Source organism: Nomascus leucogenys, unplaced genomic scaffold, assembly GCF_006542625.1.
Source record: "Nomascus leucogenys isolate Asia unplaced genomic scaffold, Asia_NLE_v1 Super-Scaffold_361, whole genome shotgun sequence".
Taxonomy (NCBI): domain Eukaryota; kingdom Metazoa; phylum Chordata; class Mammalia; order Primates; family Hylobatidae; genus Nomascus; species Nomascus leucogenys.
The window spans coordinates 1,455,444-1,471,062 of record NW_022095772.1 but is presented as its reverse complement, the minus strand read 5'-3'; the positions used below and the strand labels follow the sequence as shown (position 1 = coordinate 1,471,062).

Sequence of the window (15,619 nt, the reverse complement as noted above, 5' to 3'; positions counted from 1 at the left end):
AGAGTGGAGATACATGTTATTAAGTGTAAAAGATGAGATGACTCAGTAGTTTAGGACTAATTGTGATGACTGATATTAACATCAATAAGAGAAAGGGTATGAGATTCGTTCTGTTGTTTGTGGTAGGGAGGGATGTGCATCTGCAGGCATTCCTCAAGCCTGCCAATGGATGTGCATGTAGGAGAAAGTATATGGAGTAGAGGCAGTTTTAGAGTTACAAATTAGGCCAATCTCCAGGCTGTTTGTTTGTTTTTAAGAGACAAGGTTTTGTTCTGTCACTCAGGCTGGAGTGCAGTGGCTGAACCACAGCTCACTGCAACCTCAAACTCCTGGGCTCAAGCTATCTTCCCACCTCAGCCTCCCTTGGAGCTGGGACTACAGATGTGCGCCACCATGCCCAGATAATTTTTAAATTTTTCAAATAGATGGTGTCTTCCTATTTGCCCAGGCTGGGCTCAAACTCCTGGGCTCAAGGGATCCTCCTGACTTGGCCTCCCAAAGCACTGGGATAACAGGTGTGAGCCACTGCACACAGCCTCCAGGCTATTTTAAGAGAAGTCTTGCATACCTGCTTCAAAGAATTTAAATGAGAGGATGAATGTAAAGCAGTTAGCACAGGACCTGATACTATAATAATAGTTATGATAATACTATTGTTGCCAGACACAATGGCAATGCTTACTCAGGAGGCTGAGGTAGTAAGACTGCTTGAGCCCAGTTCAAGACCAGCCTGGGAAACACAGCAAGATTCCGTTTCTTGAAAAAAAAAAGATACCTCATTCTTGGTTCCACAGCAGCAAGCTCCAACAAGAATTTATCCAGCACCAAATCTATTTTGGTCCTGAACAACACAATCTAATCACCAACATACAAAACCAAAACACTAAAAATATTTTATTGCTGAGTCATCCTGGGGTTCCATAAAGGACCCCAAGCCTTGCTTGGAGTCTATAGCTTTGCTAGGACTCCCATGACATCAGGATAGAGATTGAGGCATGGGGTCCTTTGGGTTCCAATTAAGGAACTATCTACTCTGATTCTGTGAATCTTATCAGTCCCTCCAGGTCACCTCTACTTCGTCTGTCCGATACCTGTGGAAAAACAGAAGAAACATGGTGGAGAGCCAGCCCTTAACATCTTCCATTCTTCTCTGCCCTCATGTTCCTGGACTCTCTTCCCTGCTGGTTTTGTCTACATCCCAATAATCTACCCTCACCAAGAGGTGAATCACTCACCTCTGTGTAACCCCAGAATCACTGAGTGGGGTCCTGTGTCCAGCCCGAAACATCTCCCAGCCAGCCTGGGCTATCATGGCTCCATTGTCAATACAGAATCTGGGATACAAGAGATATGAAAATTGGGATCTAAGGGTGGAAAATCACCATAACAGGAGAAGTAAAAAAGAAACCAAAGGGAAAGTGTCTTTACCTCTCATCTGTAGCAAAAAGCAGGGCTCCACGTTCCTGGCACATTGTTGCCATCATCTCCTGTAGCCTCACATTACCTACAAAAAGGTAGGGAATGGGATTAGCTTGGTTTTAGCTATCTCTTCATGGTCCAGCAGAACACATCATGTTCACTTACTTAGAACAATGATGCAGGGGACTAGGGGCAAGGATTGGGAAGCCTACTCCAAACCCTTAATGATTTAGAGTATCAGGAGGAAGACGCACAGTGCTAAGAATAGGAAAGAGGAATACTTCAATAATACATACACCCCACTCCTCCCACAATGAGGGCCTCCTGGGAGCCACAATGTGCCATGGCTCGCTCTGTGATCTCTACCAGCATTGCAAACACAGTTTCCTGTCAGGGACAGATAAGGAGAAAATATTAGAGGGGCATCCCAGATTAGTTCTGCTCTACAATATAAAACCTTCTCCAGCCCCAACTTTCTGTCCCAGCTTTTTACTGCATTACCTGCAGGGAGAAACACAGATCCTCAGGAGTACACTCGCCTGTGGCCAGCATCCGATGGGCTACATCCTACAATTAAAGGGAAAAACAAAAGAATCGACAAATCATGGCTTTGGGATTACATGAAAGCAAAAATTAATGCATTCAGAGGGTCACCATGTTCCACCACAATTCAAGTTACCAGCACATCCTGTACCACATTCCCTTCACTGGCATCATGTGTAGAATGAGCAAAATTCATTTAAGATGCCATCATTACTTTTTGAATGCTTGTCCTGACATCTCTCACCCCTTACTTATCCTGCTTAATTTTTCACCTGTACTCATCATCATCTGGCACTTCATTATTTTCCTCTTTCTTATCTCCCCCGCCCCCCCATTTAGAGTCTAAGATCCATGTAGGCAGGGATTTTTGTTTTGCTCCATGCTGCATCTCCACTATCTAGAACGGTATCTGGCACACAGAGATAGTCAATGAATACCTTCTAAATGAATCTACCCAGCACATGATATGGACCAGTACTGTGCTATATGAATATACTGAGCTATATGAAATACAATGGTAAGTAAAACAGATACGCTTCATTTAAAAAGCATGAAAGTGCCCCTGTCTCATCACCTCTCTCACACTCACCTCAATGAAAGACAGGATCCCTGAGAATGAGACATCCATCCCCTTTACAGTGTATGGCAGCTCAACTAGCTTCTTGCCTCTATGTGGGAATAAGTATATGAGGCACTAAGCCTAGTCAGCTGGCTTCTCATCCTCCAAAGCCCCTCCCAAATTTTGTTAATATATACCATATATGGGGAAATCCCTGAAGCCCCAGCAGCCAGCCTGCTTCCACCTTATGTCCCCTTACCGCTTTGCCATCTGTTCAATGTTGTATCCTGGACTTGGGTCATTAGAAATCTAGCAGAAGAAAAAAATAAGGAAGGAGGGAATGCAAGAGGATGAAATCAGATATGCAGGAAGCATAAGAAGCTTATTTACTATTTCCTCCCTCCACCTCCATGGCTTCCCAAAAATTCACCCACATTTTATGTTCTCTGCAGCTCCACTGGCTTACCTTCAGCACTCGAGCAAAACGATCCAGACAATTACCCACTGCAATATCGATGGTTTCCCCAAAGATACGGTAACGATGTTCCGAGTATGCAATCACCTAAGGGTGATGAAGATGTCCATGAAACCCCAAGTCTGTAAAGAGGATTGTTTGGCTTTGGGAGAAAAACATAGCAGAGGATCAACATGACCACCAGGGCTTCCAATAAGAAGTGGAAGAAAGGTGTTTCCCGAATGGTGAATGGGTAGTTTTTACAGCTCTGATCTGAGAAGAAATCTGTATACCCTGAGGATTCCAGGAACAGATTCCTAGATGGTCTAGGTTCAGGCAGAAATAAATTGTCATTTCAAATACATTTGTTTTCTGGCTTAGAAGTTCCTAATATATCCCTTAAATGCAGTCTTGACAGTAGGGAACAGGCTTTTCTGCTTGGAGGCAGAGAACATGAATCCTTCTAAATTATGACACAGTGGCAGTGGTATTTGATTTTTTGAGACAGGGTCTCGCTCTGTCTCCCAGGCTGGAGTGGAGTGGTGTGATCACAGCTCACTGTAGCCTCCACCTCCTAGGCTCAAAGGATCCTCCCACCTCAGCTTCCTGAGTAGCTGGGCTACCATGTGTGGCTAATTTTTATAGTTTTGTAGAGATGGGGTCTCACTATGTTGCCCAGTCTGGTCTCAAACTCCTGGTCTCAAGCAATTTACCTGCCTCAGCCTCTCAAAGTGCTGGGATTATAGGTGTGAACCACGGTATCCAGCTGGGCAGTGGTATTTAGAACCAAGAAGCAGAGTTGAAGAACTCAAAAATCTCATATGGAGTCAGACTAATGGCCTAGCCAAGTCAGCAATGGCAATTCACTTAAGGCCATTTTTTTTTTTTTTTTTTTTTGAGACAGAGTCTTGCTCTGTCACCCAGGCTGGAGTGCAATGGCGTGATCTCAGCTCACTGCAACCTCTGCCTCCCGGGTTCAAGCAATTCTCCTGCCTCAGCCTCCCAAGTAGCTGGGATTACAGGCACCCACCACCACGCCCAACTACTTTTTTGTATTAAGGCCATTCTTCATATGTGACCAACTTTTAGCACAGAGAATATCTGTCACCTACTGACACATATGCTGCAGACTTCTAACACCGAGGGCTTCCTACGAACCTTAAGAAGTCCCTTTCCCTTCCCAGTGCTGTTAGGGACTTCTTCCCTTTCTGATACAGATCTTAATCTGCTGTCAAAAAGACAGTAACAAAGGAGAAGGAAACATCCTGCCTTTCTGCTTCTGCTATCCACTCCTCTCCACCTAATTACCCTCCCTGTTTCTTACACCTAAGCAAACATTAAAAGAGAAAAGGAAGACAAAACCATCACTGCTCCTTTTCATCAACTCTTGTGGCCTCCATTATACTTTCCGCAACCCAAGTCCCTAACCTTGTATGTCATCCTTCAGGCCTCAACTACTTGCCCTCTACCTGCTGAAGTTTTTGCATCGTTTTCATGGGAAACATGTGCCTCATCTTCTCGACACAGCCCTTTCATGAGCTGGGGACAATGCTAAACTATTTCTAATAATAATCAAGTGTTCTGTTGGAAAGGAATCCAATCCCAACCTTAAAAAGGTCATATAAGGTAACCCAAACAACTTTAGCTTCACCTATAAATTTAAAATACCTTCTGGCCAGGCACGGTGGCTCACACCTGTAATCCCAGCACTCAGGGAGGCCAAGGCAGGTGGATCACCTGAGGTCAGGAGTTCAGGACCAGCCTGACCAACGGGGTGAAACCCCGTCTCTACTAAAACCCCAAAAAATTCGCCAGGTATGGTGGCGGGTGCCTGTAATCCCAGCTACTCGGGAGTAGAGAAGAATAGTTTGAACCCGTGAGGCAGAGGTTGCAATGAGCCAAGGTTGCACCATCGCACTCCAACCTGGACAATAAGAGCGAAACTCCGTCTCAAATAAATAAATAAATAAGATAAAATAAAATAAAATACCTTCTATAATTTACAAAGTATTTTTTAAAGTTATTTATATTTCTAAACTCTTAGAATAACAAAGTCTACATAATCATTCCCAGTAATATAAAAACAAAACATGTAGTTGCCCTAAAATAATAAATCAGGTAGTGGCCTTTGTTTTTTTTTGTTGTTTGTTTGTTTTTTTGAGACAGAGTTTTGCTCTTGTTGCCCAGGTTGGAGTGCAATGGTGTGATCTCAGTGCACCGCAACCTCCGCCTCCTGGGTTCAAATGATTCTCCTGCCCAGCCTCCGGAGTTGCTAGGATTATGGGCACCTGCCACCACACCAAATCAATTTTTGTTATTTTTAGTACAGATGGGGTTTTGCCATGTTGGCCAGGCTGGGCTCAAACTCCTGACCTCAGATGATCCACCGGCCTCGACCTCCCAAAGTGCTGGAATTACAGGCATGAGTTGCCGTACCCAGCAACCATTAGTTTCAATTGCTAAGATTTACAGAAAAAATAAGCTTCGAAATAATGCCAAGATCTTTCAGATATTCATTATTTTGAAGATTTCAATCCTTTTCAATCCCATTCATTCCTTTCCTGAAGTAGAAATTCCTAATCTTTATAATCAGATATAAAGTCTGATAATGATAAACCATCTAATGTTCTGATCATGCTGCCAAAATTTGCAATGTTACAAACTCTGTTGGGGGTTTTCTGGTCTACAGTATTTTAGGTTCGGATGAGTCCATCTTTGTTCCTGACATTCTCATGACTCAGGTAGAACAAAGAAGATACTGGTTCAGTGCCTCAGAAATTGAGATGGAGTGGGTAGAGCACTCTAAATACCTGCGTATTTCCTCCACTCACATACAACACGGTTGGGCTGGTGGCTCCAGTGATGAGGCGGCCCATCTCAATGTGGCCTATACAGTGGTTCACACCCACCAATGGCTTATTCCACAGTTGGGCCACAGTACGGGCCACAACAGCCACAGCAACCAGTGGGGCACCCATGCCAGGGCCTAGGGAGATAGAAATGGAAGTTATAATCCTAGAGATTGGAAAAAAACAATAGATGGGGGAAGTAAGGGATGTGAGGTGGGGTAGGGGTAGTGATGGTGGCACAGGTAAGGTGTTGGCTATTTTGACCTAGCCAGGTTGCAGGTATATTCCTCCATCGTTGACCACTCTCCCAGCCATACCCTTGGTGTATGCAATGCAATCGATATCCTGGGAGGTTAATCCAGACTCTGTTAGTGCCTCCTGCAGCAGGTCTAGGATAACAGCTCGGTGATGCCTGGCTGTATCACCTGGAAGGAATCCTAGAAAATGAACATAGGTCAGAGATCACAGGGATTTTCTGTAGCAAAGGTAGGTAGGAAGTTAAAGAAAGCAACAGGAGTCTTAGTGATGTAGTAAGAGTCCTTTCACTTTCCCCAAGCATCCTATCTTCCATGTTTTCAGATCTACTCTTTCCGGCTTCTATATAGGCTGTTCAACTTTCAGAAATGCTCTTCTTCTTACCCTACTTAGCCTTCAGGTCTCAATGCAAGTGGTATCTACCTCATATCCTTTGGTGATCTTTTTTTTTTTTTCTTTTGAGACAGTCTCAGCTCTGTCACCCAGGCTGGAGTGCAGTGGCACGATCTCGGCTCACTGCAACCTCCGCCTCCTGAGTTCAGGCGATTCTTCTGCCTCAGCCTCCTGAGTAGCTAGGACTAGAGGCGACACCATCACGCCCAGCTAACTTTTGTATTTTTAGTAGAGACGGGGTTTCACCATATTGGCCAGGCTGGTCTCGAACTCCTGACCTCGTGATCCGTCTGCCTCGGCCTCCCAAAGTGCTGGGATTACAGGCCTGAGCCACCGTGCCCGGCCTTTGGTGATCTTCTTTCTCTGTGACCCTACAGAACTCTATAGATGATGATGTCATTTATTTAACATAACAATTATAGCATTATAATTTTCTATGGTTTGCTCAGCTTAATCATGAGGATCTCAAAGCATTGAGTATGTTATTTATTTTTGTATTCCCAGTGCCCAAGTGCCTAGAAGAGTGAATGCTAAACATACATATATATTTCAAATGAGTAATCTGTCACATCACCACCTGTTCAGGGAGGCTTTTCAGATACATGCAAGTCAGTTGCCCTCTCCTATGTATGCATGTGTTTGAGGGGAAAGTAGGCAAGATATAATAGCTTATTTAAAATATCAATTAAAAGTTGTGTTTTGTACTTTTTTTTTTTTTTGAGACAGAGTTTCACTCTTGATGCCCAGGCTGGCGTGCAATGGCACCATCTCGGCTCACCGCAACCTCTGTCTCCCTGGTTCAAGCAATTCTCCTGCCTCAGCCTCCCGAGTAGCTGGGTTTACAGGCATGCGCCACCATGCCCGGTTAATTTTTTGTATTTTTTAGTGGAGACAGGGTTTCTCCGTGTTGGTCAGGCTGGTCTCGAACCCCGACTTCAGGTAATCTGCCCGCCTTGGCCTCCCAAAGTGCTGGGATTACAGGAGTGAGCCACTATGCCCACCCGTGTTTGGTACTTTCATCTAATCTTCAAGACCTAATGATACAGGTATTATTCCCATTTTAAAAACAAAGACCAGGCCCGGGCGGTGGCTCATGCCTGTAATTTCCACACTTTGGGAGGCTGGGGTGGGCGGATCATCTGAGGTCAGGAGTTCGAGACCAGCTTGGCCTGGTGAAACCCTGACTCTACTAAAAATACAAAAATTAGCTGGGTGTGGTGGCACACACCTATAGTCCTAGCTACTTGGGAGGCTGGGGTAGAAGAATCGCTTGAACCTGGAAGGCAGAGATTGCAGTGAGCCGAGATCGTGCCATTGCATTCCAGCCTGGGCGACAGAGCAAGACTCTATCTCAAAAAAAAAATAAATAAATAAAAAATTAAAATAAAAAATAAAGACCAAATATCCAAAACAAAAATATTTAATATGAACATAGCAAAGCCAGCCAGTTCTGTCTGACATGTAAGCCAGGAGTCTTTCCACTCTCATCTCTCTACTCATCCTACAATACTTCAAAAAATAATTTTTTTTTAAAAAGAGAGTGTATATTCAGAGCAACTGGAATCTATACTCCTGCTAAGCGTTTTTTAAACAGAATATTTCGAGTCCACCTCTATTATACTGTTTATCATGCTGTAGTATAAACATCTATTTATATGTCTGACTCCACAGCAGTATAACATCTATTTCCGAATACTTAGCACATAAAACGCGCTCAGTAAAAGGTAAATGAACTCATCAGATCCACGTCCAAGTGCTTGTAACTCTTATAGTCATCAGCCTTGTGACGTTAATGTCACATAATTTCAATGAGACTCGGATCAAAAGCTGCACCTCACTAGTATTTAGGAAGACGGAAGGCTGATTCTGTGCGGGGAAGTGCGCGGAAAACTCTTAAGTCCCCTACTCACCCACCTGTGCCCGGAGGCGTGACATAAGTCCGCCGCGGGTTCGCCAGCACCTTGCCATCCCGCACCACACCCACGCCAATCTTATTGGCGCTGCCTTCAAAACCCAGCACCGCCGGCATGGCGGAGCCTGGGAGAAAACGCCGACAGGACTCCTAGCAATGTCAGGAGCTGTGGAGGTCCTCACTAGTCCGCGCTGGGCCGCAGCTTTCCGGAGCGCAGAGGAAGCTGGCCAGCCTGCAGATAGCACCGGGAGAGACACCGCAGAACTCCCGCGAGCGGAGACCCGCCAAGGCCCCTCCAGGGACCTGTCTTCCTAACTGCCAGGGACGCCGAGCCGACTCTGTGCCTTACATTCCTATCCGTTTTCCTATCTCTTTCCCGTGGTCCAGCCCAGCCTTCTCCACTGTTTTTCTCCCTCTTGCACAGGGTTAGAATCTGAAGTCAGTGTGACACAATGTGCTGTGCATCTGGCACAACGATAAACAGCCCGCGGGAGGGTTGGGGCCCTAAGTCTCCTAGAGAATTAGAGGAGAGAGGCGAGGCTAAGCGTCTCCGTCACGTGGTGTCAGACAGACCAATCACGCGCATTCTTCGGTCACGTGAAGCGTGCCTGTGATCACGTGACCAGGTCCGCTACCCACGTGGTTGCTCAGCGTGCACCCTTCTTTGTGTTCGGGTTAGGAGGAGCTAGGCTGCCATCGGACCGGTGTAGATACGGGGTTGCTCTTTTGCTCGTAAGAGGGGCTTCGCTGGCAGTTTGAACGGCAAGCTTGAGTTAGGACCCTTAATTAAGATCCTCAGTTGGCTGGAGGGCAGATCTCGCGAGTAGTGTACAAGGCATTATGAAATGATCTAGTTTCGTGGGTGAGGGGCTGAAGGGCCTATGATGCACGGAGGCGGGGAAAGGATTTAGAGATAACATGGTTTGAAAGGCGGGACCTGGTGCGGGGACGCTTTTGGGAGGAGTCTTCTCCCCAGCCTTAGCTGGTTTCATGATTTCTTTGCGTCTGTAGGCAACGCGGTAAAAATATTGCTTCGGTGGGTGACGCGGTACAGCTGCCGAAGGGCGTTCGTTCCGGGAATGCCGAAGCGTGGGAAAAAGGGAGCGGTGGCAGAAGACGGGGATGAGCTCAAGACAGGTAAGAGATTGAAATGAGCCCTTCTTTCTAGAAGCTGCGGCGGGGGTATTTGTAATTCCCTTGATGTACGGTAAGTACGGGCCGACTCATTTCTGCAGGGGTTTGTGAAGAAGTCGCAGTAACCGTAGGCTTTCGTTGGGTCTATAGTTAACGCCGGATCGCAGTTGGAAACCACCAGCTTTTTGTCAGTATGTGTTACTCATTTTATAGAGCCAGAGACCAAGAAGAGTAAGACGGCCGCAAAGAAAAATGACAAAGAGGCAGCAGGAGAGGGCCCAGCCCTGTATGAGGACCCCCCAGATCAGAAAACCTCACCCAGTGGCAAAACTGCCACACTCAAGATCTGCTCTTGGAATGTGGATGGGCTTCGAGCCTGGATTAAGAAGAAAGGATTAGATGTAAGTGGAATTTGAGGGGAAGAGACATTCTTTAGTATTGAATGGTCTTAGGGTTTAGTCACCCCTTTTCTCCGTTTAGCCTTCAGGCTGTTTTATTTTTCTCCTGCCCGCAGTTTTCTGTGGGGCTTCCCCAGTCTTGCCAGTTGTATTTCTTAAATGTCTGTTCCTTCACTTCCATTGCCATTTTCTTTTTTAATGTTCTCTCCTCTTCCCAGAATGTTGCAAAAACCTCTTTACTATACTTCCTCCATTTTATCTTCAGCATGTCCTCCATTCCATTAACTATAGCTTAAAAATCTTAGCTTGCTATCCACTGCCTATAGAAAAAACACATCTCCTTAGTATGGCGTGTAAGACTTTCTTATCTCTCTGTATTTGTTTTCATTTATCTAGCTTAGAATTGTTTAAATATTGTGCTGCTTGACTCGAACTCCTTAGGCCAAGAGACTGTTTAACCTGTGCATTATCTATGACTTAGCATATAGATTATTCAATAAATGTTCTGCTGAATTGTTAATACATTTTCCACCTTTCTTTTCACTTACAGTGGGTAAAGGAAGAAGCCCCAGATATACTGTGCCTTCAAGAGACCAAATGTTCAGAGAACAAACTACCAGCTGAACTTCAGGAGCTGCCTGGACTCTCTCATCAATACTGGTCAGCTCCTTCGGACAAGGAAGGGTACAGTGGCGTGGGCCTGCTTTCCCGCCAGTGCCCACTCAAAGTTTCTTACGGCATAGGTGAGACCCTATTGATGCCTAATGCCTGAACTCTTCAAAACCAATTGCTAATTCTCCATCTCTGCCCCACCTCTTGATTGCTTTCCCTTTTCTTACAGTTTTTTATTGCTAATTCTGTTTCATTTCTGTAGGCGAGGAGGAACATGATCAGGAAGGCCGGGTGATTGTGGCTGAATTTGACTCGTTTGTGCTGGTAACAGCATATGTACCTAATGCAGGCCGAGGTCTGGTACGACTGGAGTACCGGCAGCGCTGGGATGAAGCCCTTCGCAAGTTCCTGAAGGGCTTGGCTTCCCGAAAGCCCCTTGTGCTGTGTGGAGACCTCAATGTGGCACATGAAGAAATTGACCTTCGCAACCCCAAGGGAAACAAAAAGAATGCTGGCTTCACGCCACAAGAGCGCCAAGGCTTTGGGGAATTACTGCAGGCTGTGCCACTGGCTGACAGCTTTAGGCACCTCTACCCCAACACACCCTATGCCTACACCTTTTGGACTTACATGATGAATGCTCGATCCAAGAATGTTGGTTGGCGCCTTGATTACTTTTTGTTGTCCCACTCTCTGTTACCTGCATTGTGTGACAGCAAGATCCGTTCCAAGGCCCTCGGCAGTGATCACTGTCCTATCACCCTATACCTAGCACTGTGACACCACCCCTAAATCACTTTGAGCCTGAGAAATAAGCCCCCTCAACTACCATTCCTTCTTTAAACACTCTTCAGAGAAATCTGCATTCTATTTCTCATCTATAAAAATAGGAATCCTCCAACCAGGCTCCTGTGACAGACTTAGAGTTCTTTTAAGCCCAAGATTTTTTATTTGAGGGTTTTTTGTTTTTAAAAAAAAATTGAACAAAGACTACTAATGACTTTGTTTGAATTATCCACATGAAAATAAAGAGCCATAGTTTCAGCCTTGCTGTCTTTGTGTCTTACCCCTTCGTGGGGCTACACATTCCCTTCCTCCTCCTATTTTCATGCACACAAGTTAACAACTGAAAAAGTGTAGAGTCATGACCTTATTTATTTACAAGCACAGGATAAGTCCCTAACCTCCCCCAAAGACTGAGCAACCCTACCCAGCCCAGTTAAATACTGCAACTGGGGGGGTAAAAAAGGTCGGAAGGAGGAATTAAGGGAAATAGAGGAATAGGGGAACATATCCCACATTAAATAGTTATATACATATCAGTTCCTGTGGTTCTGTACAGAGCAGCGGCTGACCCCACCCCCACAGGACACAATGTGGGGAGAGGAGACTGAGGGTACTGAGGCCAGAGCCAACCTCTGGTGAAGTGCAATAGCAGCAGCAAAGTCCCAATGGTGCACAAGAGGGAGGGGAACCCCCAGGGCTACCCACCCCCACCCTGCCCTGGAATGTGTAAGGGACAGGAATGGCTCTCAGGGAGCACACAGGAAGGACAAGGCTGGAACCGTCTTTAGGGCCCAGTTTTAAGGGCAACGTTTTGCCTACTTCACCCTAGACACAGCAACCCTTGGAGGAAAGCAGATGGTCAGCAGTGCTCTTACCTGCCCCTCCAAACCTAAGTGAGGGCCTGGTTCCTTCCTACCTCTCCCCAGGGAAAAGGAAGGCAGCTGCTTGGCTTCCTTATAGAAGCCCCGGGAGCCTTTAACTACCCCAGCTCCCTTTGTAGTGTCACTGTCCCCACCAGGGAGGGGCCAGGCACAGTCTGTGGGTCATCAGGCTCAGGAGAAGTTCTGGACAGGGTGGCTGACCTTCATACAGGCCCAATAAAGGGCCCGGCCCAAACACAGCACAGCCAACAGGATGACAAATGCCCAGGCTGCATAGATGCCTCCATATCGCCGTGCATGCTTCCATGTGCCAAACTGATGAAGATGAGGGAGAAGAAAAGAAAGATGGGGTTAACGTTAGTCTCCACTACCTCCTATTAGTTCTAAGAACAGTAATAACTCACGCTTCAGTCCTTGTTCCTTATCCACATGTAGCCACCCTCAGGGACCTTCTTAAAAGCAGAGCTGTTCAGCTCCCTTCCCTTAGGCGTAACATACTCATCCCATCCCACACTGTATCTCAGTCTTTCTTAACATCTGACAACTGAGCCAGGTTTGCAAATAGCAACTCTTAAATTAAGAATTTCACTGTCCTATCCTCATCCTACAGAGAAAGGAAGGCTGTTTTTCACTCTTTTAGTAGTAATAAGTCTGTTTGATCAGCCACCTTGCACTTTAGCTCATCCATATCTTAAAACAAACTACTCCCCCAAGTTTCTTCCACTTTTTTTTAGGGTAGCAATTTCCCAAATCTTAGCCTATGGAGATGAGGCTGCAGAATGAAAGAGGTTGGGGCAAGGGTACTCACGGCAAGGCCAGTGGCAGTGACTGCCAAAAGCAAGCCAAGCAAGAAGCAGCAGATACATCTCTTACGGGGGTATCTGCGCCCAATAGATGACCTGTGGGGAGGCAAATAGAAATGGATGCTTTCTACGGCCTTGTAGTTTTTACTCCATACATCAATAACCAGCTCAGTCCCTAATCACTTACACTTTCCTGCAGTGAGGACAACGTGCCAAGGTGCGGTCTGTGAACTCTGTCCACTATGGAGAAAGAAAACGAAAATAATAGCACAAGCAGGGTCCTCCTCAATGAGAACCTTGGGGTGGGGATGCAGAACATGTTCCCATAGGACAGACCTTTCAGGGGTCATTACCATTACTCCAAGAAATATACTCAAAATGACTCCTAGTGTCCTTTCCCCTCCCCTTCCCAATACCCCTTCCTCACCAGAAAAGTATTCTTGCAATGTCCACAGATAACCCTGACACCCATGGGTTGGGGTTCTGGACTCAGAGGTCCGGGATGCACAGGCCCCAGGTTGATGATTCTTTTGCTATACAAAAGAAAAAGACTGTGTTTGAAAAATTTTTAATCCTAAAAATCTTCACACAGTCCGTTTCACATCCCCCACTCCCTGCCTATTAAGTCACTCAACTTCTCTGTACACTTAAGATACTCTGTCCCCCAACAGTATACCCTCAAGAATCCTTGAGAAAGAAAGAGCACTGTTTAAACTTCAGGTCCCCAATTCCCTTCTGCCCTCAGGATAACACACCCAGTCCCCAAGGCTCTCTATTCTCCGAAATGACATCATTTCATCCCAGTATTTTTAATGAGAAATGAGAAAGACAGCTATAACATTCCTGAGGCACATTCAAAGCCTTTTCTCCTAAATAAACACTAGGCTCTCTCACCTTTACATTCTCAATATACGCTCATCCTTTTTTGACTTTCCAGTTCCCCACTTAGGCCCTTCCCCACTTTATGCCTCTTACCAGTAGGGCCGAGGGCATGCAATCCGTTGGGATGTCACTTTGCAGATAAGGAGACAGTTACAGGGGCATCGAACATATTTTTTCCCTGGGGGTGCATTCTTGATTGGCTAGAGAATAATAGGATCATCAGCAAGCAAACCTCTAATCCCAATCCCCTCCACTTCCCTCCAAAAACACTTTATGAGATCAGAAAAATAAGGTGCTAGCCAGGAAAGAGAAATAAAAGAAAGACTATATCATGAGATTTGCAAATAGGAACCAGGCTAGGTGTGAAAGTGAGAGAAAGTAAACATTAGCTTTGGTGAGTGGCTTCTGGGGAAATGGCTGTGTGAGACACCTGGAACTGAAACCTGGGTATCATCAAGAGCACTTGGCTAACAGCCGGAAGGTCAGGGTCTAGAACCAAGACATCAGAAAGAGGATCCAAGAAACAGGGCCCATTTCATAGATATGTAAAACTCACGGTGGCTTCATTGCAGACACCACATTTGACTACATGCTGATGCATCTTGCCTTCCACGTTGATGAGAGATTGGCAGACTCGGCAGGTGATCATAGGGGCACTCCCGCTGTCCGGGCTAGTTAAGGGTGAATAGGGGGGTGGGTCCTCCCCAGGCAACACGGCTGGATGCCCCTCGGGAAACGGGGGAAATGCTGGAGAGGAAGCAAATAGAAGGGCTGGGATCACTTACACCCCCGACTGATGCTCTACGATGGTAGGGAAGTCTTTCTGATCTTCAACCCTCTGACCAAGCTCGGAGGGCTTCTCATAATTGGCGCTTCTATCAGGTTGCTCAGAACCCCCATCAGTCCCTAGGCTGTGGTCGCGATTGCGGTGGGAAGGAAGCCTCGCCAAGTCACAGGTGCAGCAGTCCCGCACCTGGCGACTGGGACCCGCCTCCGCCCTCGGTCCCGCCCCCTCCCCGGCTTTCAGAGTACCTCGGGGAGCACCTCGGACCCGCCCCGGCTTACCCTGGGGCGGGGCATGTTTACCGGCTCCGTACGGTGGTGCGGAGGGGGTCAGGCCTCCCCCGGGCCCAGCCCCACTCCCGCCGGGCCCCACTAAACCGTTGCCGCCGGCGCCACCGTCGATGGGCTCGGACAGCAGCGGGGAACGCTCTCCATCTGCCGCCATGGCCACCACCGCCGCCTCCCGCTCAGGTCGGCGATCCGGCTCCCTTCGCCTCTGCCGTCGCCGCAGCCACCGCCACCGCCACCGCCGCTACCGGGTCCCCAGGGCGCCTGCGCGCCGCGCGCCCAGCTCACTCCGCAACCAGTGGCCTGCCCCGCCCCGTTCCGTCTAGCAGCACGTGATAGGCTATCCCCGCCCCGGTCATGCTATTATTCGCGTAGATAAACCAATTCCTGGTCCTGTGAAGGCGGCTCTCCTTTTCCATCGGGGAGCGTCGCACAAACGTCAGCTGTCACATGACCTGCCAGATGCTGCTGGGCTTGCAAAACCTGCACGTGACTAGAGGTTCTGCAAGCTATTGGGAGCGACGCCCATCGCGCTACCTCCAGACCAGGAGGTAGGGCGAGGCTGCTTCTGCTCAACTGGTCACGTGTTTCTGGAAGCTGCACGGCCCCTGTTGCTCTGCTCGTCATTGGTTCAAAGACACCACTAAAACACTTTTCTCCGGCTTTGC

At 47.1% G+C, this 15,619-nt stretch overlaps 3 protein-coding genes across 6 annotated transcripts; 1 reads left to right on the top strand and 2 right to left on the bottom strand.

Annotated features, from left to right (window-relative positions):
- Positions 1-868: 868 nt before the first annotated feature.
- OSGEP (O-sialoglycoprotein endopeptidase) lies at positions 869-8,926 on the bottom strand. 2 transcript variants are annotated; one of them, XM_030808366.1, is made up of 11 exons: positions 8,387-8,926; positions 6,142-6,261; positions 5,786-5,961; positions 2,988-3,083; positions 2,781-2,830; positions 2,552-2,630; positions 1,921-1,986; positions 1,716-1,806; positions 1,429-1,504; positions 1,236-1,334; positions 869-1,091 (listed from the first exon to the last, which is right to left on the bottom strand). In XM_030808366.1, exons 1-11 carry the CDS (start codon positions 8,499-8,501, stop codon positions 1,052-1,054), a joined length of 1,008 nt encoding a protein of 335 aa, XP_030664226.1. In that variant the 5' UTR covers positions 8,502-8,926; the 3' UTR covers positions 869-1,051. The 2 variants fall into 2 exon arrangements, with proteins under 2 accessions (XP_030664226.1, XP_030664227.1); XM_030808367.1 differs by lacking the exon at positions 6,142-6,261 and having other exon boundaries at positions 8,387-8,893.
- An 82-nt stretch (positions 8,927-9,008) lies between these two features.
- Positions 9,009-11,574, top strand: APEX1 (apurinic/apyrimidinic endodeoxyribonuclease 1). Of its 2 annotated transcripts, none has more exons than XM_003280889.4 (5): positions 9,009-9,156; positions 9,396-9,521; positions 9,732-9,919; positions 10,467-10,659; positions 10,791-11,574. In XM_003280889.4, exons 2-5 carry the CDS (start codon positions 9,464-9,466, stop codon positions 11,306-11,308), a joined length of 957 nt encoding a protein of 318 aa, XP_003280937.1. In that variant the 5' UTR covers positions 9,009-9,156; positions 9,396-9,463; the 3' UTR covers positions 11,309-11,574. The 2 variants fall into 2 exon arrangements, with proteins under 2 accessions (XP_003280937.1, XP_030664216.1); XM_030808356.1 differs by having other exon boundaries at positions 9,030-9,116.
- An 89-nt stretch (positions 11,575-11,663) lies between these two features.
- On the bottom strand, positions 11,664-15,394 carry PIP4P1 (phosphatidylinositol-4,5-bisphosphate 4-phosphatase 1). 2 transcript variants are annotated; one of them, XM_003280893.4, is made up of 7 exons: positions 14,946-15,394; positions 14,437-14,627; positions 13,974-14,080; positions 13,426-13,531; positions 13,186-13,238; positions 13,004-13,094; positions 11,664-12,510 (listed from the first exon to the last, which is right to left on the bottom strand). In XM_003280893.4, exons 1-7 carry the CDS (start codon positions 15,106-15,108, stop codon positions 12,367-12,369), a joined length of 855 nt encoding a protein of 284 aa, XP_003280941.1. In that variant the 5' UTR covers positions 15,109-15,394; the 3' UTR covers positions 11,664-12,366. The 2 variants fall into 2 exon arrangements, with proteins under 2 accessions (XP_003280941.1, XP_003280940.1); XM_003280892.4 differs by having other exon boundaries at positions 14,967-15,392.
- Between the last annotated feature and the right edge of the window lie 225 nt (positions 15,395-15,619).

Excerpts from the sequence above, each read along its gene's own strand:
- OSGEP (XM_030808366.1), bottom strand. The coding sequence starts at position 8,501 with ATGCCGGCGGTGCTGGGTTTTGAAGGCAGCGCCAATAAGATTGGCGTG. Across the intron at positions 2,831-2,987 it reads GTTTTGCTCGAGTGCTGAAG|ATTTCTAATGACCCAAGTCC; the intron begins GTAAGCCAGTGG and ends TTCTTCTGCTAG. Across the intron at positions 2,631-2,780 it reads ATTGAACAGATGGCAAAGCG|AGGCAAGAAGCTAGTTGAGC; the intron begins GTAAGGGGACAT and ends ATTCCCACATAG.
- PIP4P1 (XM_003280893.4), bottom strand. The coding sequence starts at position 15,108 with ATGGCGGCAGATGGAGAGCGTTCCCCGCTGCTGTCCGAGCCCATCGAC. Across the intron at positions 14,628-14,945 it reads TAAACATGCCCCGCCCCAGG|CATTTCCCCCGTTTCCCGAG; the intron begins GTAAGCCGGGGC and ends CTTCCTCTCCAG. Across the intron at positions 12,511-13,003 it reads TCACTGCCACTGGCCTTGCC|TTTGGCACATGGAAGCATGC; the intron begins GTGAGTACCCTT and ends CATCTTCATCAG.
- APEX1 (XM_003280889.4), top strand. The coding sequence starts at position 9,464 with ATGCCGAAGCGTGGGAAAAAGGGAGCGGTGGCAGAAGACGGGGATGAG. Across the intron at positions 9,522-9,731 it reads CGGGGATGAGCTCAAGACAG|AGCCAGAGACCAAGAAGAGT; the intron begins GTAAGAGATTGA and ends CTCATTTTATAG. Across the intron at positions 10,660-10,790 it reads CAAAGTTTCTTACGGCATAG|GCGAGGAGGAACATGATCAG; the intron begins GTGAGACCCTAT and ends TCATTTCTGTAG.